At 40.8% G+C, this 25904-nt stretch overlaps 1 protein-coding gene across 1 annotated transcript in view; it reads left to right on the top strand.

Moving 5' to 3' along the window:
• Positions 1-7290: 7290 nt before the first annotated feature.
• LOC115115651 (nectin-1-like) overlaps positions 7291-25904 on the top strand; it is a 32372-nt gene continuing 13758 nt past the window's right edge. The window contains exons 1-9 of the mRNA XM_029644135.2: positions 7291-8148; positions 9645-9757; positions 9839-9955; positions 10209-10350; positions 11284-11401; positions 17324-17505; positions 20649-20766; positions 22940-23091; positions 23165-23306. Of these exons, the coding sequence (XP_029499995.1) occupies positions 8097-8148; positions 9645-9757; positions 9839-9955; positions 10209-10350; positions 11284-11401; positions 17324-17505; positions 20649-20766; positions 22940-23091; positions 23165-23306 (1136 nt within the window). The 5' untranslated portion in view covers positions 7291-8096. The remainder of the gene's footprint in view (positions 8149-9644; positions 9758-9838; positions 9956-10208; positions 10351-11283; positions 11402-17323; positions 17506-20648; positions 20767-22939; positions 23092-23164; positions 23307-25904) is intronic.

The following is a 25904-nucleotide window of genomic DNA, read 5'->3' as shown; positions in this document are numbered from 1 at the left end:
TAAAACTCATGAATGCAACTGTTTCTGTCAAATGCTTTGTGCTCTGTCTGTAGCACTGTTGTCCTGAAAAGAACATGGTAAAACACCTCAGTGTGAGGCTAAATATGACGGCTGGAGATAAATGAAAGTACATTTTTGCTGGGGTCCATGGGCCTCATGATAACTTGTATTTATTCTGTAGGCCTGTTCATCTTCGTAACTGAACCATAGAACTGGAAAGTTAACCAATTGATAGTTTAATTAACCAACTGAACAATACTTGTCTGAAGGTAACCCGGTGCCAGAATAAAATATAAATGGAAGTATATAAGTACTTTAGTCTCAACAACAAAAAAATAGTTAACTATGGGTAATATATGTATATATATATCTCAGATTTCGGACAGATACATCAGATACTTCAAAACCGTATTAGTTTTGATACATTGTTTCATTATATGTTTGAATATGTTGTTCTATGTTTCTATGGTCTAATAGCAGTGAGGCCAAATTCAATGTTTCATACAAATATATAAATAATACAGGGGTCCTAAAATGTAGAATCGACTACTAAATGGTCCTTGGTCCTAACTACTGACTCAACTACTAAATGGTCCTTGGTTCTAACTACTGACTCAACTACTAAATGGTCCTTGGTTCTAACTACTGACTCAACTACTAAATGGTCCTTGGTTCTAACTACTGACTCAACTACTAAATGGTCCTTGGTTCTAACTACTGACTCAACTACTAAATGGTCCTTGGTCCTAACTACTGACCCAACTACTAAATGGTCCTTGGTCCTAACTACTGACTCAACTACTAAATGGTCCTTGGTCCTAACTACTGACTCAACTACTAAATGGTCCTTGGTCCTAACTACTGACCCAACTACTAAATGGTCCTTGGTCCTAACTACTGACTCAACTACTAAATGGTCCTTGGTTCTAACTCAACTACTAAACTGACTCAACTACTAAATGGTCCTTGGTCCTAACTACTGACTCAACTACTAAATGGTCCTTGGTCCTAACTACTGACTCAACTACTAAATGGTCCTTGGTCCTAACTACTGACTCAACTACTAAATGGTCCTTGGTCCTAACTACTGACCCAACTACTAAATGGTCCTTGGTTCTAACTACTAACTCAACTACTAAATGGTCCTTGGTTCTAACTACTGACTCAACTACTAAATGGTCCTTGGTTCTAACTACTGACTCAACTACTAAATGGTCCTTGGTCCTAACTACTGACTCAACTACTAAATGGTCCTTGGTCCTAACTACTGACTCAACTACTAAATGGTCCTTGGTCCTAACTACTGACTCAACTACTAAATGGTCCTTGGTTCTAACTACTGACTCAACTACTAAATGGTCAACTACTAAATGGTCCTTGGTCCTAACTACTGACTCAACTACTAAATGGTCCTTGGTCCTAACTACTGACCCAACTACTAAATGGTCCTTGGTCCTAACTACTGACCCAACTACTAAATGGTCCTTGGTCCTAACTACTGACTCAACTACTAAATGGTCCTTGGTCCTAACTACTGACTCAACTACTAAATGGTCCTTGGTCCTAACTACTGACCCAACTACTAAATGGTCCTTGGTTCTAACTACTGACTCAACTACTAAAATGGTCCTTGGTCTAAATGGTAACTACTGACTCAACTACTAAATGGTCCTTGGTCCTAACTACTGAATCAACTACTAAATGGTCCTTGGTTCTAACTACTGACTCAACTACTAAATGGTCCTTGGTCCTAACTACTGACTCAACTACTAAATGGTCCTTGGTCCTACTGACTCAACTACTAAACTGGTTCTAACTACTGACTCAACTACTAAATGGTCCTTGGTCCTAACTACTGACTCAACTACTAAATGGTCCTTGGTCCTAACTAACTCAACTACTAAACTCAACTACTAAATGGTCCTTGGTTCTAACTACTGACTCAACTACTAAATGGTCCTTGGTCCTAACTACTGACTCAACTACTAAATGGTCCTTGGTCCTAACTACTGACTCAACTACTAAATGGTCCTTGGTTCTAACTACTGACTCAACTACTAAATGGTCCTTGGTTCTAACTACTGACTCAACTACTAAATGGTCCTTGGTCCTAACTACTGACTCAACTACTAAATGGTCCTTGGTCCTAACTACTGACTCAACTACTAAATGGTCCTTGGTCCTAACTACTAACTCAACTACTAAATGGTCCTTGGTCCTAACTACTGACTCAACTACTAAATGGTCCTTGGTTCTAACTACTGACTCAACTACTAAATGGTCCTTGGTCCTAACTACTGACCCAACTACTAAATGGTCCTTGGGTCAACTACTAAAACTACTAACTCAACTACTAAATGGTCCTTGGTCCTAACTACTGACCCAACTACTAAATGGTCCTTGGTTCTAACTAAATGGTCCTGGTCTAACTACTGACTCAACTACTAAATGGTCCTTGGTCCTAACTACTGACCCAACTACTAAATGGTCCTTGGTCCTAACTACTGACTCAACTACTAAATGGTCAACCTAAATGGTCCTTGGTCCTAACTACTGACTCAACTACTAAATGGTCCTTGGTCCTAACTACTGACTCAACTACTAAACTGGTCCTAACTACTCAACTACTAAATGGTCCTTGGTCCTAACTACTGACTCAACTACTAAATGGTCCTTGGTCCTAACTACTGACTCAACTACTAAATGGTCCTTGGTCCTAACTACTGACTCAACTACTAAATGGTCCTTGGTTCTAACTACTAACTCAACTACTAAATGGTCCTTGGTCCTAACTACTAACTCAACTACTAAATGGTCCTTGGTCCTAACTACTGACTCAACTACTAAATGGTCCTTGGTCCTAACTACTGACTCAACTACTAAATGGTCCTTGGTCCTAACTACTGACTCAACTACTAAATGGTCCTTGGTTCTAACTACTGACTCAACTACTAAATGGTCCTTGGTCCTAACTACTGACTCAACTACTAAACTAACTACTGACTCAACTACTAAATGGTCCTTGGTTCTAACTACTGACTCAACTACTAAATGGTCCTTGGTCCTAACTACTGACTCAACTACTAAATGGTCCTTGGTTCTAACTACTGACTCAACTACTAAATGGTCCTTGGTTCTAACTACTGACTCAACTACTAAATGGTCAACTACTAAATGGTTCTAACTACTGACTCAACTACTAAATGGTCCTTGGGTCCTAACTACTGACTCAACTACTAAATGGTCCTTGGTCCTAACTACTGACTCAACTACTAAATGGTCCTTGGTTCTAACTACTGACTCAACTACTAAATGGTCCTTGGTACTAACTCAACTAAATGGTCCTTGGACTCAACTACTAAATGGTCCTTGGTCCTAACTACTGACTCAACTACTAAATGGTCCTTGGTTCTAACTACTGACTCAACTACTAAATGGTCCTTGGTCCTAACTACTGACTCAACTACTAAATGGTCCTTGGTCTGACTCAAACTAAACTGACTCAACTACTAAATGGTCCTTGGTTCTAACTACTGACTCAACTACTAAATGGTCCTTGGTCCTAACTACTGACTCAACTACTAAATGGTCCTTGGTTCTAACTACTGACTCAACTACTAAATGGTCCTTGGTCCTAACTACTGACTCAACTACTAAATGGTCCTTGGTTCTAACTACTGACTCAACTACTAAATGGTCCTTGGTCCTAACTAAACTGACTCAACTACTAAATGGTCCTTGGTTCTAACTACTGACTCAACTACTAAATGGTCCTTGGTTCTAACTACTGACTCAACTACTAAATGGTCCTTGGTCCTAACTACTGACTCAACTACTAAATGGTCCTTGGTTCTAACTACTGACTCAACTACTAAATGGTCCTTGGTCCTAACTACTGACTCAACTACTAAATGGTCCTTGGTCCTAACTACTGACTCAACTACTAAATGGTCCTTGGTTCTAACTACTGACTCAACTACTAAATGGTCCTTGGTTCTAACTACTGACTCAACTACTAAATGGTCCTTGGTCCTAACTACTGACTCAACTACTAAATGGTCCTTGGTTCTAACTACTGACTCAACTACTAAATGGTCCTTGGTTCTAACTACTGACTCAACTACTAAATGGTCCTAAATGGTTCTAACTACTGACTCAACTACTAAATGGTCCTTGGTTCTAACTACTGACTCAACTACTAAACTACTGACTCAACTACTAAATGGTCCTTGGTTCTAACTACTGACTCAACTACTAAATGGTCCTTGGTTCTAACTACTGACTCAACTACTAAATGGTCCTTGGTTCTAACTACTGACTCAACTACTAAATGGTCCTTGGTTCTAACTACTGACTCAACTACTAAATGGTCCTTGGTTCTAACTACTGACTCAAATACTGAATGGTCCTTGGTATGGCTTCTTAAAACATTGAATATGTTGGATCTAGGGAATCTAGTTTAACTACTGACTCAACTATATATTAAAATGGTGTAACTACTGACTCAAATATATATTATTATAATAGTGTAACTACTGACTCAACTATATATTATAATAGTGTAACTACGGACTCAACTATATATTAAAATGGTGTAACTACTGACTCAACTATCTATTATTATAATAGTGTAACTACTGACTCAACTATATATTATTATAATAGTGTAACTACTGACTCAACTATATATTATTATAATAGTGTAACTACTGACTCAACTATCTATTATTATAATAGTGTAACTACTGACTCAACTATATATTATAATAGTGTAACTACTGACTCAACTATATATTATAATAGTGTAACTACTGACTCAACTATATATTATTATAATAGTGTAACTACTGACTCAACTATATATTATTATAATAGTGTAACTACTGACTCAACTATATATTATTATAATAGTGTAACTACTGACTCAACTATCTATTATTATAATAGTGTAACTACTGACTCAACTATCTATTATAATGGTGTAACTACTGACTCAAATATATATTATTATAATAGTGTAACTACTGACTCAACTATATATTAAAATGGTGTAACTACTGACTCAAATATATATTATTATAATAGTGTAACTACTGACTCAACTATCTATTATAATGGTGTAACTACTGACTCAAATATATATTATTATAATAGTGTAACTACTGACTCAACTATATATTATAATAGTGTAACTACTGACTCAACTATATATTATAATAGTGTAACTACTGACTCAACTATATATTAAAATGGTGTAACTACTGACTCAAATATATATTATTATAATAGTGTAACTACTGACTCAACTATATATTATAATAGTGTAACTACTGACTCAACTATATATTATAATAGTGTAACTACTGACTCAACTATATATTATAATAGTGTAACTACTGACTCAATTATATATTATAATAGTGTAACTACTGACTCAACTATATATTATTATAATAGTGTAACTACTGACTCAATTATATATTATAATAGTGTAACTACTGACTCAAATATATATTATTATAATAGTGTAACTACTGACTCAACTATCTATTATTATAATAGTGTAACTACTGACTCAACTATATATTATAATAGTGTAACTACTGACTCAACTATCTATTATAATAGTTCAGCCAAAGAAAACTCTGCCATTTTGGAGTCAACATTAGTTAGAAAAAACACTATAAACATTCATCATCAGAAGGCACTCCCAGGAATCCCAGTTGGACACTAAATGACTGATTTGTTCTATAAAGTTCCATAAAGCCCATCATTTAGGCAGTTGTTGTTAGCGTGTTCAGCCCAGTAGTCCATCTTCATGAGGCGCGATCACTTCCTCCAGACAAAAACTCAAAACGTTCCGTTACAGGTCGTAGAAACAAGTCAAATGATATTATTCAATCAATCTTTAGGATGTTTTTAACTTAAATCATCAATAAGGTTCCAACTGGAGAATTTCATTGTCTGAAGAAAAGCATTGGAACGAGAGCATACTCTGTCGGGAGCGCGCTTCATGAGACCGAGGCTCTCTGCCAGACCACTCACTAAAAGAGTTCTTATGAGCCCCTCCTTTATAGTAGAATGCTAAAACCAGTATCTAAAGATGGTGACATCTAGTGGAAGCCCTAGGAAGTGCAAGCACATCCATATCGGCTCCGTTTCCTATTTATAAAGCATGTAGAGGTCTGTAATTTTATTATCATAGGTACACTTCAACTGTGAGAGAACAAATCTAAAACAAAGATCCAGAAAATCTCATTGTATGATTTTTAAGTAATTAATTTGCATTTTATTGCATGACATAAGTATTTGATCACCTACCAACCAGTAAGAATTCCGGCTGTCACAGACCTGTTCGTTTTTCTTTAAGAAGCCCTCCTGTTCTCCACTCATTACCTGTATTAACTGCACCTGTTTGAACTCGTTACCTGTATAAAAGACACCTGTCCACACACTCAATCAAACAGACGCCAACATCTCCACAATGGCCAAGACCAGAGAGCTGTGTAAGGACATCAGGGATAAAATTGGAGACCCTACACAAGGCTGGGATGGGCTACAGGACAATAGGCAAGCAGCTTGGTGAGAAGGCAACAACTGTTGGCGCAATTATTAGAAAATGTTCAAGATGAAGGTCAATCACACTCGGTCTGGGGCTCCATGCAAGATCTCACCTCGTGGGCCATCAATGATCATGGTGATCAAATACTTATGTCATGCAACAAAATGCAAATTAATTAGTTAAAAATCATACAATGAGATTTTCTGGATCTTTGTTTTAGATTCCGTTTCTCACAGTTGAAGTGTACCTATGATAAAAAATAACAGACCTCTACATCAAATTTCAAATCAAATCAAATTTATTTATATAGCCCTTGTACATCAGCTGATATCTCAAAGTGCTGTACAGAAACCCAGCCTAAAACCCCAAACAGCAAACAATGCAGGTGTAAAAGCACGTTACATGCTTTGTAAGTAGGAAAACCTGCAAAATCAACACAACACATAAAATGGCAGTGTTATATTAACCAACACAGCTGTGATTTGATTTGATTACTGAAGTTGCCAGATAGATACACAACTTTTGTATTTCAATAACAAACTAAACACAGATATACACAATGTTTTAATAACACAGTTAAAACAAACATCATGATGTTAGTGCAAATTAACCACACAACTACGAAGTCAACTGTACATCTAACGCTAATAGTGCTGCATGAGCTGACATGTCTGACCAATGATAATAACTACATGGTCTGTTTATGTTTGTGTGTGTGTGTCGGGGAGGTTGTGTGTGAGTGTAACTCAGTAATCTGTCCACCACTAAGCTGCTTTAGTCCCGTCTGCCTGGCCGCTTCGCTGCAGGGAGTTCATTTCACTACCGACTAACGCTACACAGCAAGCTGTAACTATTGACTAACGCTACACAGCAAGCTGTAACTACCGACTAACGCTACACAGCAAGCTGTAACTATTGACTAACGCTACACAGCAAGCTGTAACTATTGACTAACGCTACACAGCAAGCTGTAACTATTGACTAACGCTACACAGCAAGCTGTAACTATTGACTAACGCTACACAGCAAGCTGTAACTATTGACTAACGCTACACAGCAAGCTGTAACTACCGACTAACGCTACACAGCAAGCTGTAACTATTGACTAACGCTACACAGCAAGCTGTAACTACCGACTAACGCTACACAGCAAGCTGTAACTATTGACTAACGCTACACAGCAAGCTGCAACTCTGAAGACAATTAGTGGCAACTAACAACTGACAACAAGCTACGACAGGAGTTCATTTCACTACCGACTACCAGCTAAGAACACAACAAGCAGTCACTTGCTGAAACTACAGTGTGACAGCTGTTAGAACTATTCTGTTGGAACAATTCTGTTGGAACAATTCTGTTGGAACTATTCTGTTGGAACTATTCTATTAGAACTATTCTGTTGGAACCATTCTATTAGAACTATTCTGTTGGAACCATTCTGTTGGAACCATTCCGTTGGAACTATTCCGTCGGAACTATTCTGTCGGAACTATTCTGTTGGACCCAGAAGGAAGGTGGCGCCAGTGGAGTTGTCATGGAGAATTCTGTGTTGTGGATATTCCTGACAGCAACATGTGTTATTAAAGGTGAGAACCTCTAGTCTACCCTCTAACCATAACCCTACCATCAGAGAGTTGGTTCATCCTACAGCATACATCTTCAATCTGTAAATTAAGATCACACCTTATCCTCTGGTGTTCCACCGGGTTTAACTCTGAGAACAGCTGCCACACCACATTAACACTTCTATACATAAACAATATATTACACACACACACAGACAGACAGACAGACAGACAGACAGACACACACACACACACACACACGTAGGTCTGTATTCTATCTGTCTGTTTGCTTGCCTGCCTGTCTGTTGATATCGCTCCGGTTCCAGAACACAGATGAAACATGTAATCCCTGAGCTCCTCTTGAACGCTCTCCAACACACACTACTCATGCTGGCAGTGCCAGAGATCACACACACACTACATATCCAAATAGTCCAACAGATTACAATCAATTTGGCAGAGTAGAAGTGGAAGCAGACTGTATCTGGGCCAAACACACACACACACACAAACATTACTTTGAAAAATCAACATTTCAGTCTAAAGTCATTTTTCTGCCTTTGTCAGAATTAAGAAATGTTGGGTATTTGTTGCTACTCTGCTGCTGTGTTAGCAAGCTGGAAGCTATCTGTTGGTTAACTGTTAGAGAGCTTTTACTCAGCTGTTAACGAGATGGTAGTTAGCTGTTGGCTAGCTGTTAGTTAGCTGTTAGCTGTTAGTTAGCTGGTAACTAGGTGGTAGCTGTTACATAACTGTTTGTTAGCTGTTATTTAGCTGTTAGTTAGCTGTCTGTTAGCTGGTAATTAACTATTAGTTAGTGTTTAGTTAGGTGTTAGTTAGCATTTACTTAGCTGTTAGTTAGCTCTTATCTTGCTGTTGGTTAGCTGGTAGCTAACTGTTAACTATGTGTTAGCTCGCTGGAAGTTGGATCATAAAGGAAAGTTTAGGCACAGAGAATATTTTTTTTAAACATTTTGAAGTAACAGCAGAGTTATCAATATCTAGTAGTTATTCATCAAAGTGCTACCGTTAGTACCTCTTAGTTCATTTCCAGTATATTTTTTAAAGTGTGTGTCTGCGTGCGTGTGTGTGTAGTAGGTCACATGGTCAGTAAGACAAACAGCCTCTCATTCCAGGTCAATCACAGACTAGAGATTAAACAGTTAATCCCTCTCTATCTCTCTCTCCCCTTCTCGCTCTCTCTCTCTTTCTCTCCCCCCCTCTCTCTATCTCTCTCTCTGACTCTATCTTCTTTCTCTCTTTCCTTCCCTACATGCTATATTTTCCCAATGAGTGTGTGTGTGTACGTGTGTGTGTGTGTGTGTGTGTCAGACAGGTAGGCTGTGCTGCTCTCTGTTCCTCACCTAAAGCTTAGGTCTAACCCTAATGAGCTCAGCTACAGAGCTGGCCTGATCCCACTGGGTGACGGCGTATGTGTACGTGTGTGTGACCCTAACCGTAACCCCATTTAACTGAGCAGCAGTGTATCTAACTTCTGTGTGTATTGTGTGTCCTAGGTGTGTGTAGTCAGTCAGTCCAGATGGAAGCCGAACAGTCAGGGTTCGTGGGCTCTAAGGTGGATCTACCATGTCTTTTTATCAACAGCATCCCACCTGTCAAGATCTCACAGGTAACCATCACACACACACACACACATGCAATCAATACAACATCTGCAAGAACTTTGCCTTGAATTCTTCCCTCCCTCCAGGTGACATGGCAGAAGGTGATTAATGGAAAGAAACAGAACGTGGCGATAGCCAACCCGTCTCTAGGCGTGTCTGTGGCTCCGCCCTTCAAAGACAGAGTCAGCTTCAAAAACCCTGTGGTGAGGATGATGTGGAGTTGCAGTTGTGTTGCGGTTGTGGTTGTGGTTGTGGTTGTGTTGTGGTTGTGTTGCGGTTGTGGTTGTGTTGTGGTTGTGTTGCGGTTGTGTTCTAACCTTGCCATGCAGTCTTGTGGTTGTCATTATGGTTGTGTTGAGGTTGTTTTTTGGTTGTGTTGTGCTTGTTGTTGTGTTGTGGTGGTTGGGTTGTGGTTGTGTTGTAGTTGGTCTCTAAATATATGGCTCTGGTGTTAAGGTGCGGAGGAGAACTCCGTCCCTGGAGGACACCACTCTGACCTTCTCGTCTCTGCGACTGTCTGACGAGGCCAGATACATCTGTGAATACACTACCTTCCCTGCTGGCAACCGCGAAAACACGGTCAACCTCACAGTCTACGGTAAGACCATGTCGGCCAACACGGGTTAACTCTCAATCTGATTGAATATAGGCCAATGTTTCTGCATTCACAGAGATTGCATTCACGGGTCAGTGCTGCTTTCAGTATGTCGGCTCAATGGTGAATGTGCATAAAGAGGGAAGAATTCAGATATGACGTCCTTGTTTTAGCACTATCCACTGAGTCTTGATGAAATTGGGATCATATATACTGTGCTAATGAAACTACATAAAAAAAAGAGTAATGGAGAGCAATGTACAATATGGTGAATTTACGAAAATGAGAAATTTGTGTTAAGTGCAAGGGGATCATCATCTTTATGCACCTCCGCTATTAAAAATGGACTTTAAACGTCACATTGTCTACAACCAACGATGGGATTGAATCCCGGCCTGAGGATTGTATAATGATTGATTCCCGGCCTGAGGATTGTATAATGATTGATTCCCGGCCTGAGGATTGTATAATGATTGATTCCCGGCCTGAGGATTGTATGATGATTGAATCCCGGCCTGAGGATTGTATGATGGTTGAATCCTGGCCTGAGGATTGTATAATGATTGACTCCCGGCCTGAGGATTGTATAATGATTGATTCCTGGCCTGAGGATTGTATAATGATTGATTCCCGGCCTGAGGATTGTATAATGGTTGATTCCCGGCCTGAGGATTGTATAATGATTGATTCCCGGCCTGAGGATTGTATAATGGTTGATTCCTGGCCTGAGGATTGTATAATGGTTGATTCCCATCCTGAGGATTGTATGATGATTGATTCCCGGCCTGTGTAATATGTCATATGATATCCTTGGGGCCTTGTACACCACATTTCCTGTAACTCAAATGATGTCTAGCAGCTATGTTGCTGTGCTGTGATTTGACCAACTGTTGCTGTGCTTTGTTTGGCCAAGTTGTGATTTTGTTGTTGGTCCAGCCCGACCTTTGACCCAGATGAGTTTGTCGACACCCACACTGGTAGCTCGGTCATCCAATCTGAAGACGCCGGTCGCCACCTGCCTCTCGGCCAATGGGAAGCCTCCAGGAACCATCAGGTGGGACGCCACCGTGTGTGTTTGTTTGTGTGTAAACAGCTCTCACAGAGTAATATTTCAAATAGATGGAAACATCTGTGGAATAAGTAAGGATGGGTTAGCGATTGAATCACTCTAAGGTAGTGTCGCTAGGTGTACAACTTACACCGATACCCAGTACCCAGAGGTACTCCGATGTTATGATTGTAAAACCGTGTAGTGTTCAGGAGGCCTAAGACAGGAGATGTGACCTGCACACTTTGACACTAAAGCTTCATGAAACAGTTTGAAAATAAAGCGTTATGAAACAACTTGAAACTACAAATCGTTATGAAAAGTTAACACTACAAAGCTTTATGAAACAGACACTCTAAAGCTTTATGAAACAGTTTGACTTTCCAAAGCTTTATTTGCATATTCATATTACAATGCTTTATGAAACAGTTTGACACTCAAGCCTCATCTGACATATGAAACAGTTTGACACTCCCACTGCACCAACTAGCCTAGTTTCACACTACTAATTATCCTAACACCTCTGGAAGATTAACCACTTCCATGCCAGTCAGAAGAATTTAAGGGCTCTATTAAAAACAGATTTGCTGAAGTGTTCTTCAGCTTACAAGCCTCCCCCTTTTTCCTCTAAACATAAGGATGGTGATTATGGCCAAACAGTTCTATTTTTGTTTCATCAGACCAGAGGACATTTCTCCAAAAAGTATGATCTTTGTCCCCATGTGCAGTTGCAAACCGTAGTCTGGCTTTTTTAATGGCGGTTTTGGAGTAGTGGCTTCTTCCTTGCTGAGCGGCCTTTCAGGTTATATCGATTTAGGACTCGTTTTACTGTGGATATAGATAATTTTGTACCTGTTTCCTTCAGCATTTGTTGCTGTTGTTCTGGGATTGATTCGCACTTTTCACACCAAAGTACGTTCATCTCTAGGAGACAGAACGCGTCTCCTTCCTGAGCGGTATGACGGCTGTGTGGTCCCATGGTGTTTATACGTACGTACTATTGTTTGTACAGATGAACGTGGTACCTTCAGGCGTTTGGAAAGTGCTCCCAAGGATGAACCAGACTTGTGGAGGTCCATTATTTTTTTGAGATCTTGGCTGATTTCTTTTAATTTTCCCATGATGTCAAGGAAAGAGGCACTGAGTTTGAAGGTAGGCCTTGAAATACATCCACAGGTACACCTCCAATTGACTCAAATGATGTTAATTAGCCTATCAGAAGCTTTCCAAAGCCATGACAACATTTTCTGGAACTTTCCTAGATGTTTAAAGGCACAGTCAACTTAGTGTATGTAAACTTCTGACCCACTGGAATTGTGATGCAGTGAATTATAAGTGAAGTAATCTGTATGTAAACAATTGTTTGAAAAATTGCTTGTGTCACGCACAAAGTAGATGTCCTATCCAATTGGCAAAACAATAGTTTGTTAACAAGAATTTTGTGGAGTGGTTGAACACTGAGTTTTAGTGACTCCAACCTAAGTGTATGTAAACTTGGATACAACATCTGGATGCCAAGAAGCTTGGTCACAGTGATGTACTGGGCCTTACGGACTGCCCTCTGTAGCACCTTACGGTCAGATGCCGAGCAGTTGCCATATCAGGTGTTGAAGTAACCAGTCAGGATGCTCTCAATGGTGCAGCTGTAGAACCTTTTGAGGATCTGAGGACCCATGCCAAATCTTTTTAGTTTCCTGAGGGGGAATAGTCGTTGTCTTGCCCTCTTCACGACTGTCCTGGTGTGTTTAACACATGATAATTTGTTGGTGATGTGGACACCAAGGAACTTGAAGCTCTCAACCTGCTCCACTACAGCCCCATTGATGAGAATGGGGGCGTGCTCGGTCCCCCTTTTTTTATAGTCCACAACCATTTCCTTTGCCTTGATCATGTTAATGGAGAGGTTGTTATCCTGGCACCACAATGCCAGGTCTCTGACATCGTCCCTATAGGCTGTCTCATCATTGTCGGTGGTCAGGCCTACAACTGTTGTGTCGTCTGCAAATGTAATGATGGTGTTGGAGTTGTGCTTGGCCATGCAGTCATGGGTGAACAGGGAGTACAGTAGGGGACTGAGCACGCACCCCTGAGGTGCCCCTGTGTTGAGGATCAGCGGGGCAGATGTGTTGTTACCTACTCTTACCACCTGGGATCAGCCCATCAGGAAGTCCATGATCGCAGTTTCAGAGGGAGGTTTTTCGTCCCAGGGTCCTTAGCTTAGTGATGAGCTTTGAGGGCACTATGGTTTTGGACGCTGAGCTGTAGTCAATGAATAGCATTCTCACATAGGTGTTCCTTTTGTCCAGGTGGGAAAGGGTAGTGTGAAGTGCAATAGAGATTGCATCATCTGTGGATCTGTTGGGGCGGTATGCAAATTGGAGTGGGTCTAGTGTTTCTGGGATAATTGTTTTGATGTGAGCCATGAACAGCCTTTCAAAGCACTTCATGTCTACAGACTTGAGTGCTACTGGTCAGTAGTCATTTAGGCAGGTTGCCTTGGTGTTCTTGGGCACAGGGACTATGGTGGTCTGCTTGAAACATGTTGGTATTACAGACTCTGTCAGGGACAGATTGAAAATGTCACTTGCCAGTTGGTCAGCTTATGCTCGGAGTACACGTCCTGGTAATTCGTCTGACCACAAGGCCTTGTGAATGTTGACATGTATAATAGTTAGAGTCCTGCTCCTTGAAAGCGGCAGCTCTAACCTTTAGTTAGTGGGGTTTATACACACATCTAAAATAATGTGTCAGCCTACATAGAGGGGTTTATACACACATATAAAATAATGTATCAGCCTACATAAAGGGGTTTATACACACATCTAAAATAATGTATCAGCCTACATAGAGGGGTTTATACACACATATAAAATAATGTATCAGCCTACATAGAGGGGTTTATACACACATCTAAAATAATGTGTCAGCCTACAATGTATCCGATCCTCTGGCAGTCTCTATGGGGGTGCCACAGGCTTCAATTCTCGGGCCGACTCTTTTCTCTGTATATATCAATGATGTTGCTCTTGCTGCGGGCGATTCCCTGATCCACCTCTACGCAAACGACACCATTCGGTATACTTCCGGCCCGTCCTTGGACACTGTGCTATGTAACCTCCGAACGAGCTTCAATGCCATACAACACTCCTTCCGTGGCCTTCAACTGCTCTTAAACGCTAGTAAAACCAAATGCATGGTATTCAACCGTTCGCTGCCTGCACCCGTAAGCCCGACTAGCATCACCACCCTGGATGGTTCCGACCTAGAATATGTGGACATCTATAAGTACCTAGGTGTCTGGCTAGACTGTAAACTCTCCTTCCAGACTCGTATCAAACATTTCCAATCTAAAATCAAATCTAGAGTCTGCTTTCTATTCCGCAACAAAGCCTCCTTCACTCACACCGCCAAACTTACCCTAGTAAAACTGACTATCCTACCGATCCTCGACTTCGGAGATGTCATCTACAAAATTGCTTCCAATACTCTACTCAGCAAACTGGATGCAGTTTATCACAGTGCCATCCGTTTTGTTACTAAAGCACCTTATACTACCCACCACTGCGACTTCTATGCTCTAGTCGGCTGGCCCTCGCTACATATTCGTCGCCAGACCCACTGGCTCCAGGTCATCTACAAGTCCATGCTAGGTAAAGCTCCGCCTTATCTCAGTTCACTGGTCACGATGGCAACACCCACCCGTAGCACGCGCTCCAGCAGGTGTATCTCACCCCTAAAGCCAACACCTCATTTGGTCGCCTTTCGTTCCAGTTCTCTGCTGCCTGTGACTGGAACGAATTGCAAAAATCGCTGAAGTTGGAGACTTTTATCTCCCTCACCAACTTCAAACATCTGCTATCTGAGCAGCTAACCGATCGCTGCAGCTGTACATAGTCTATCGGTAAATAGCCCACCCAATTTTACCTACCTCATCCCCATACTGTTTATATTTATGTGCTCTTTTGCACACCAGTATCTCTACCTGTACATGACCATCTGATCATTTATCACTCCAGTGTTAATCTGCAAAATTGTAATTATTCGCCTACCTCCTCATGCCTTTTGCACACAATGTATATAGACTCTCTTTTTTTCTACTGTGTTATTGACTTGTTAATTGTTTACTCCATGTGTAACTCTGTGTTGTCTGTTCACACTGCTTTGCTTTATCTTGGCCAGGTCGCAGTTGCAAATGAGAACTTGTTCTCAACTAGCCTACCTGGTTAAATAAAGGTGTTCTCAACTAGCCTACCTGGTTAAATAAAGGTGTTCTCAACTAGCCTACCTGGTTAAATAAAGGTGTTCTCAACTAGCCTACCTGGTTAAATAAAGGTGTTCTCAACTAGCCTACCTGGTTAAATAAAGGTGTTCTCAACTAGCCTACCTGGTTAAATAAAGGTGTTCTCAACTAGCCTACCTGGTTAAATAAAGGTGTTCTCAACTAGCCTACCTGGTTAAATAAAGGTGTTCTCAACTAGCCTGCCTGGTTAAATAAAGGTGTTCTCAACTGGCCTACCTGGTTAAATAAAGGTGTTCTCAACTAGCCAACCTGGTTAAATAAAGGTGTTCTCAACTAGCCTACCTGGTTAAATAAAGGTGTTCTCAACTAGCCTACCTGGTTAAATAAAGGTGTTCTCAACTAGCCTACCTGGTTAAATAAAGGTGTTCTCAACTGGCCAACCTGGTTAAATAAAGGTGTTCTCAACTAGCCTACCTGGTTAAATAAAGGTGTTCTCAACTGGCCAACCTGGTTAAATAAAGGTGTTCTCAACTAGCCTACCTGGTTAAATAAAGGTGTTCTCAACTGGCCTACCAGGTTAAATAAAGGTGTTCTCAACTAGCCTACCTGGTTAAATAAAGGTGTTCTCAACTAGCCTACCTGGTTAAATAAAGGTGTTCTCAACTAGCCTACCTGGTTAAATAAAGGTGTTCTCAACTAGCCTACCTGGTTAAATAAAGGTGAAATAAAAAATAAAACAAATAAATAGAGGGGTTTATACACACATATAAAATAATGTATCAGCCTACATAGAGGGGTTTATACACACATCTAAAAAAATGTATCAGCCTACATAGAGGGGTTTATACACACATCTAAAATAATGTATCAGCCTACATAGAGGGGTTTATACACACATCTAAAATAATGTATCAGCCTACATAGAGGGGTTTATACACACAAATAAAATAATGTATCAGCCTACATAGAGGGGTTTATACACACAAATAAAATAATGTATCAGCCTACATAGAGGGGTTTATACACACATCTAAAATAATGTATCAGCCTACATAGAGGGGTTTATACACACATATAAAATAATGTATCAGCCTACATAGAGGGGTTTATACACACATATAAAATAATGTATCAGCCTACAAGGAGGGCTTTTTACACACATCTAATAGCCCAACCTGTACATACTGAAACTAATACTTTGGCGCACGTTTTTAAGGGCACCTGAGATATTGCCACCCCTCCCACCTCAGCAGCACATAAGGCAGATAAGACAGATAAAACATCAATCCCGGCACTAGGGTTTGGAAATATAAGAGACCCGGTTTTGACAATGCCTTAGACAATTGCTCTGGCATAAGGCCAGCCAAAAATGGAGCTCTAAAGCTCTATGACACAGTTTGGTAACTACAAGGCTTTATGAAACAGTTTGACACTCTAAAGCTCTATGACACAGTTTGGTAACTACAAGGCTTTATGAAACAGTTTGACACTCTAAAGCTCTATGCAACATAATCTCTCCAAAGTAAGAATTCAGACATGAATGATTCTCAAAGGTTTGATCTCAAACAGTGAACATATCAGTAACTGTTGCTTCAAATGTTATATGGGAAGTTTATTTCCTGACTGCTTTGTGTGTCTGTGTGTGTTTCTCTCTGTGTGCGTGTATTCATGCGTGTGTGTGTGAGCAGGTGGGACACGCGTGTGCGTGGTGAGGCGACCACCCAGGAGATCCGTAACTCTGATGGGACGATCACAGTACGAAGCGACTTCATCCTGGTACCCAGCAGGAATACACACCTGGAGAAACTCACCTGTATCACCTCCTATAACCAGGAGACATACACCGACTCTGTCACGCTGGACATACAGTGTAGGTCACACACACACACATACACACACACACACACACACACACACACACAGGCACACCAGGATTGGGGTCAATTCCAATTGAATTTGAAATTCTAATTAAATTCTTGAATTCACTCATGAAATGGAGAATATATGTTGAATTCGAATTCCAACAATAATTAAGTTAAGAAAAACATGTAATCTTTGAAAATGAATTGATTTGGAATTCAGTATTTTTACATTTCCCAGTTCATGGAGTTAATGCACATAGTATCAAACATTGACTGCAGGATTTATTTGAAATAATTTAAACCTAATTTCAACTCTTTCTACATGTCCAGTATAGGCTTTCTGAACAGTGACATGTTCGGCCTGAAAGGTCTGTGTACTTTTTAACATTTCCTATTAGATGACAAGATCAAAATGCGTAAAGGGTCGTTCTTCGTTTATTTGATTTGAATCTGAAATCAAACACATAAACGGTTTTGTTTTTTGTTTTTATTGTCTAAAGGAAATGTGAAATGAAAAACTGAACAATGATTTGATTATTCAAATGATTTGATTATTCAAATTAATCGGTTCTGGTTCGACCCGTGCACTGTACGTTTTTGCCAATTAATTAGGAATGGCTTCTTGACAACACAGAAAATGATAAATGGGTCATTCTTCATGTTTTTGATCTGATATTATTATTTATTAAACAAAATGTTTCTCATTCCAATGATTTGATGATTGACAGTCACTGCAGTTGGTCATGTGACCAGTCCTGAGTCCAAATTGATCTAGGTCGGTGAGACAGTCACTGCAGTTGGTCATGTGACCAGTCCTGAGTCCAAATTGATCTAGGTCGGTGAGACAGTCACTGCAGTTGGTCATGTGACCAGTCCTGAGTCCAAATTGATCTAGGTCGGTGAGACAGTCACTGCAGTTGGTCATGTGACCAGTCCTGAGTCCAAATTGATCCAGGTCGGTGAGACAGTCACTTCCACAACATTTACAACCTTAACGCCTAACCTATAACCTACATAATTGTTGATAGGCTCTATAATATGCCACCAATCTCTTCAGTGCCAACAAGCTTAGACAACATGACAACATAGGCAAACAGCCACGGTCTGGTGAAATTCACGCGTCAGAACAGTTTTTAATTTAGCCTATGTCAGGATCTGTCCATTTGTGATGAGCCTATAAGCTACATCAATAATAAGGTATAATAAGGTATGATAGAATACCTCTGTCCATGGACCTATAAGCATATGACCTGCCCTTTTAAACTCTGATGCACAACTGTGCGTTAAAGGGTCCTGGAGGGCCAGTGATGCGAGAGAGCCCTACGGATGTGGGCGGTGCAGTTACCGTGCCAGGCGGTGATACAGCCAGACAGAATGCTCTCAATTGTGCATATGTAAATGTTTGTGAGGGTTTTAGGTGGCAAGCCAAATTTCTTCAGCCTCCTGAGGTTAAAGAGGCACTGTTGTGCCTTCTTCACCACACTGCCTGTGTGGGTGTACCATTTCAGTTTGTCAGTGATGTGTACGCCGAGAAACTTTAATCTTTTCACCTTCTCCACTGCGGTCCCATCAATGTGGATAGGGGGGTGCTCCCTCTGCTGTTTCCTGAAGTCCACGATCATCTCCTTTGTTTTGTTGACGTTGAGTGAGAAGTTATTTTCCTGACACCACACTCCCAGAGCCCTCACCTCCTCCCTGTAAGCTGTCTCGTCATTGTTGGTAATCAAACCTACTACTGTCGTCTGCAAACTTGATGATTGAGTTGGAGATGTGCATGGACATGCAGTCATGGGTGACCAGGGAGTACAGGAAGGGGCAAAGAACGCAGCCTTGTAGGGTTCCCAGTGTTGAGCATCAGCAAAGCGGAGGTGTTGTTTCCTACCTTCACCACCTGGGGGCGGCCCGTCTCGAAGTCCATGACCCAGTTGCACTGGGTGGCGTTCAGACCCAGGGCCTCGAGCTTAATGACGAGCTTGGAGGGTACTCTGGTGTTGAATGCTGAGCTGTAGTCAATGAACAGCATTCTTACATTGATCTACAACTGGTTCCATGACCATCCCAGGTTTACAATTTTCTTTCTCCCACCATATTCCCAATTTTTCAACCCAATTGAGGAATTTCAGCATGGTGGTGGAAGATGTATGATGTCAAACCCCATGAACGTATGGCCCTTCTCCAGGCGATGGAGGAGGTATGTGGTGACATTCCTGTCAGGGGTGAATATCACCTGTGATGTTTATGAAAATCTGTGGCCGGACCAGAACAGCAGACATGACTGATTTTGTTTTCACAATGGATTATCTGTTTCTGATTTCATTGTATTTTCACAGTTTCTTTATATATTTAATGCAATTGATCTAACATACAGTACAGTAGTACCAATAGGCCTATTTGTCTTCCTTTCCATATGCAAAATATATTTACTTTATGTTTGCATTTTTACTGTATGTGTGCATACAATATGCTGTTTGACATGTATTGAGTCATGTTGAAATATCAAACTTAAATTTTTGCATTTGTGTTCCTTTCTTGTTTGAGTACACACAGACAATATGCAGTATAATAACAAAATCTTAGTCTTTACACTGAAATAGGTTCTGATAGTAGTGTTTTGAATAGGTCACATTAGTACGATCTCAGTTGTCACTAAGTTAGATTAATTTGATGTGTGTGTGTGTAATTTGTATACAGTTTCATTATGTTAGAGTTTAATTTTGTTTGCTGTGTTTCATTTTGCAAGATGTCTGTGGGGTTTGGGGAAATTGGTTAACTGTTTTGTCTTTAGAGGAATATCTGAGATTTCGTTTCAGCAAAGGTGTGCTAACAATTGGGAAAAACTGTAAGAAGTCATTGAAAATAAATGCCCTTTTTTCAATGATTGAATTGTAATTGCAGTTGTAGTGTACTTCCTTCAATTAGAATTAAGCCCAACCCTGATACACACATTCACACACACGCCAGCGCACATACACACACGCCAGCGCACATACACACACTCCAGCGCACATACACACACTCCAGTGCACATGCACACACACTTTCACCGTCCCACTGACTTACTCACGTGTGCAAATGATTGTAAGTGGCTCTGGATAAAAGTGTCTTCTAAATGGCATATATGAAAGTTTTCTATATTATTATTTTACATCAGATGAACCAGAGGTGTCAGTGGAGGGGTTCGATGGGAACTGGTACCTGGACCGTCAGAACGTTGAGCTCACATGTCTGACCGATGCCAACCCACCTGTCTCTCTGTTCCAGTGGAGAATGTGAGTAACCGCTGACCTCTAACCCCTAACCTCTAACCCTATGCGTAATTGTGAGCATACCAGTGGCATAGCTATATAAAGAGGGCGCTAGATGGATGTAGCTTGTTTTAGCATGGACAGCACCATTGAGGAATGTTTTAACCTCTACTGACTCCCCATCCCGCATGCGGGAGCGTAATCATCGCCTGACACTAATTAGCATAACGCAACGGACATAAATATCCCTAGAAAATATTCCTATTCATTAAAATAACAAATGAAATATATTGAGACACAGTTTAGCCTTTTGTTAATCACCCTGTCATCTCAGATTTTCAAAATATGCTTTACAGCCAAAGCTAGACAAGCATTTGTGTAAGTTTATCGATAGCCTAGCATATAGCATTTTGTCCAGCTAGCAGCAGGTAACTTGATCACGGAAATCAGAAAAGCAATCAAATTAAATTGTTTACCTTTGAGTTTCGGATGTTTTCACTCACGAGACTCCCAGTTAGATAGTAAATGTTCCTTTTTTCCAAAAATATTATTTTTGTAGGCGAAATAGCTCCGTTTGTTCTTCACGTTTGGCTGAGAAATCGCCCGGAAATTGCAGTCACGAAAACGGCGAAAAATATTCCAAATTAGCTCCATAATATCGACAGAAACATGGCAAACGTTGTTTATAATCAATCCTCAAGGTGTTTTTCAAATATCTATTCGATAATATATCCATCGGGAAAATTAGTTTTTCAGTAGGACCGATTGGAGTAATGGCTACCTCTGTATTTTACGCGAGAATCTCTCTGGGGGCATCAGGTGACCACTTGCGCAATGTAGCCGCCTACGGCTATTCTTCAACATAAATGCTAAAACTACGTCACAATGCTGTAGACACCTTGGGGAATATGTAGAAAGCGTAATCTGGTTGATAGAACATTCACAGCTCAATAGGGACTCATTGGAACGCAGCGCTTTCAAAATATGGGGCACTTCCGGATTGGATTTTTCTCAGGCTTTCGCCTGCAACATCAGTTCTGTTATACTCACAGACAATATCTTTACAGTTTTGGAAACATTAGAGTGTTTTCTATCCTAAGCTGTCAAATATATGCATATTCTAGCATCTTGTCCTGACAAAATATCCCATTTAAAACGGGAATGTTTTTTTCCCAAAAATGAAAATACTCCCCCTAGAGTCGCAACAGGTTTTAATAGTCAAAAGATGGGGCTTCCGATAGGTTAAGGAAGGATCACTAAATTCCATTCAGGTCATCAGGAGTGATCAGCCAATGAATTATAGTGCTGAGAAAACATTCCATAACTGCAGGTGGAAGTAAATCACTAACCTTGTCTTTATACCTGTTCAGACAACATCCTCCAGGGGGCAGTAAATCACTAACCTTGGCTTTATACCTGTTCAAACAACATCCTCCAGGGGGCAGTAAATCACCAACCTTGTCTTTATACCTGTTCAAACAACATCCTCCAGGGGGCAGTAAATCACCAACCTTGTCTTTATACCTGTTCAAACAACACCCTCCAGGGGGCAGTAAATCACTAACCTTGTCTTCATACCTGTTCAAACAACATCCTCCAGGGGGCAGTAAATCACCAACCTTGTCTTTATACCTGTTCAAACAACACCCTCCAGGGGGCAGTAAAACACCAACCTTGTCTTTATACCTGTTCAAACAACACCCTCCAGGGGGCAGTAAAACACCAACCTTGTCTTTATACATGTTTAGACAACACCCTCCAGGGGGAAGTACATTTGATTTATTTAACCTTTATTTCACTAGGCAAGTCAGTTAAGAACAAATTATTATGTACAATGACGGCCTAGGAACAGTGGGTTAACTGCCTTGTTCAGGGGCAGAATGACAGATTTTTACCTTGTCAGCTCGGAGATTCGATCTAGCAACTATTTGGTTACTGGCCCAAACCTTGTCGTTATACCTGTTCAGACATCACCCTCTAGAGGACAGTATGCACCTTTTCAGTTGGTTTACTCCTTTAAAATGGAGAACGCCCTCAATGGTGTCACAGAAGCCATTATGTGATTAAATAATTCCTGTTTATAATTCTATGGTCTGTTTGATGTTTATGAAGCTATTCATGTTATGTCATACTTGGAACAATGGCATTCATTTGTGTATGGGTGTATGGGTGTGTGTGTGTGTGTGTGTACCTGCAGGTTGAATGGTTCCATACCGAACAGCGTAGAGATCCGTGACAATGTCCTGTTATTTAAAGGACCAATCAGATACGAGGTAGGAGGGATTTATGTCTGCGATGCAACCAATAGCATCGGGACAAGCTCCGCCTTCATGGAGATCAGCATCACAGGTAAGGTCATTTGGTTACAATGGTTACCTGGAGTGTGTGTGTGTGTGTAACTGTGTTTTTTCTCTCTGTGTAGAAGAGCCACTGCCCCAGGTGGGAACGGGTGATGTCTTCAGTGTTCTGGGCATGCTATTGGCTGTGGGGCTGATTCTGGGCGTGGCGATCACTGTGCTGCTTCTTAACAGGAGAAAACAGAGGGGAGAGATGGATGCTGACTCGTATGTATATCTTTAGTTATCAAACCTATTGTTATTTTCTGAATTCTTCTTCTTGACATGGTCAGATAACTCAAGCTGAGAGAGGGTCACATTTTTTCTAATTTGACACACAGAAACATTTTGTCAAAAATAATGGCACCGATTGACCTATAGGTGGTACTGTTATAAGCAGTCTCACAGAGACCGTCATATCCGCCACCCAGTTTGACTTAGAGACTTGAAACTCCTCATGCTGAACAAATTTGCCTCACTCACTAATAAGGTCCATTGAGATCGATTTTCCTCCAACTTGGAAATTTTGGAAAACATTTAAAAAACTTCTTATCAACCATTGGTCAAAATTTGGCTGAGTTATTGAAACATCTCAAGGCTTCCCAAGTGGTGCAGTGGTCTAAGGCACTGCATCACAGTTGCTTTCTGTGCCACTAGAGATCCTGATTCGAGTCCAGGCTCTATCGCAGCTGGCTACGACCGAGAGACCCACACTTGGCCAGGTGTCATCCGGGTTAAGGGAGGGTTTGGCCGGCAGGGATGTCCTTGTCCCATCACGGTCTAATGACTCTTGCGGCGGGCCAGGTGCATGCATGCTGACACAGTCGCCAGGTGTACGGTGTTTCCTCCAACACATTGGCTTCTGGGTTAAGTGGGCATTGTGTCAAGAAGCAGTGTGGCTTGGTTGGGTTGTGTTTCGGAGAACGCATGGCTCTCAACCTTTGCCTCTCCCGAGTCCATACGGGCGTTGCAGCAATGAGACAAGACTGTAACTACCAATTGGATACAATGAAAAAGGGTAAAAAGTAAACAAAAACGTTTTTAAAATATGTGTCCATTTAAACCACTGTATTTGTATTTATTAATTGCCAAGGAACCAGCTACTCTTCTTGGGAGTGCAGCAAAAATATGATAGCTATACCATTTTTTTTAGACATTACAACACATTCACAACAGATTTCACCTCAGGCCCCTACTCTACTACCAAATATCTACAACACAAAATCCATGTGTACATGTGTTTATAGTCCAAGTATCTTTGGGTGTGTCTCTATAAGCTTGGCACATCTAGCAACTGGGATTTTTGACAATTCTTCAAGGCGAAACTGCTCCAGCCATTTCAAGTAGATGGGTTCCGCTGGTGTACAGCAATCTTTAAGTCATACCACTGATTCTCAATTGGATTGAGGCCTGGGCTTTGACTAGGACATTCCAAGACATTTAAATGTTTCCCCTTAAACTACTCGAGTGTTGCTTTAGCAGTATGCTTAGGGTCATTGTCCTGCTGGAAGGTGAACCTCCATCCCAGTCTCAAATCTCTGGAAGACTATAACAGGTTTCCATCAAGAATTTCACTGTATTTAGCGCCATCCATCATTCCTTCAATTCTGACCAGTTTCTCAGTCCCTGCAATGAAAAACATCCCCACAGCATGATGCTGCCACAACCATGCTTCACAGTGGGGATGGTGCTCTCGGGGTAATGAGAGGTGTTTGGGTTTGCGCCAGAGATAGTGTTTTCCTCGATGGCCAAAAAAGCTCAATTTTAGTCTCATCTGACCAGAGTACCTTCTTCCATATGTTTGGGGAGTCTCCCACATGCCTTTTGGCGAACACCAAACATGTTTGCTTATTATTTTTTTTAAGCAATGGCTTTTTTTCCAGACACTCTTCCGTAAAGCCCAGCTCTGTGGAGTGTGCGGCTTAAAGTGGTCCTATGGACAGATAATCCAATCTCTGCTGTGGAGCTCTGCAGCTCCTTCAGGGTTATCTTTGGTCTCTTTGTTGCCTCTCTGATTAATGTCCTTTCTTAGCAGGTTTGTTGTGGTGCCATATTCTTTACATTTTTTGTAATGGATTTAATGGAGCTCTGTGGGATGTTCAAAGTTTCAGATATTTTTTTTATAACCCAACCCCGATCTGTACTTCGCCACAACTTTGTCCATGACCTGTGTGGAGAGCTCCTTGGTCTTCATGATGTCGCTTGCTTTGTGGTGCCCCTTGCTTAGTGGTGTTGCAGACTCTGGGGCCTTTCAGAACAGGTGTATATATACTGAGATCATGTGACAGATCATGTGACACTTAGATTATACACAAGTGTACTTTATTTAACTAATTATGTGACTTCTGAAGGTAATTGGTTGCACCAGATCTTATTTAGGGGCTTCATAGCAAAGGGGGTGAATACATATAGACGTAACACTTTTCCATTTGTTATTTTGGGGAATTTATTTGTTATTTTTTTATTTCACTTCACCAATTTGGACTATTTTCTGTATGTAATCGCTTTCATGGACATCCATAAGATGAACCACACTGAATTTGTGGTTGTACCTAAAATATATATGCAACATGAAACAATTTCAAAGATTTGACTGAGTTACAATTCATATAAGGAAATCAGTCTATTGAAATAAATTCATTAGGCCCTAATGAATTTGACATGATTGGGACAACAGATATGTTGGTCTCAGATACCTTAAATAAAAAAAGGGGCAGAAAACCAGTTAGTGTCTGGTGTTCACACCATTTGTCCTTCGCATAGAGTTGATCCGGCTGTTGATTGTTGCTGGATATTGGCGGGAACTGGAACACGCTGTCGTACATG

The sequence above is a fragment of the Oncorhynchus nerka genome, linkage group LG10 (genome assembly GCF_034236695.1).
Source record: "Oncorhynchus nerka isolate Pitt River linkage group LG10, Oner_Uvic_2.0, whole genome shotgun sequence".
NCBI classification, from domain to species: domain Eukaryota; kingdom Metazoa; phylum Chordata; class Actinopteri; order Salmoniformes; family Salmonidae; genus Oncorhynchus; species Oncorhynchus nerka.
The sequence above is the reverse complement of the archived record's forward strand: the minus strand, read 5'-3'. Positions and strand labels throughout refer to the sequence as shown.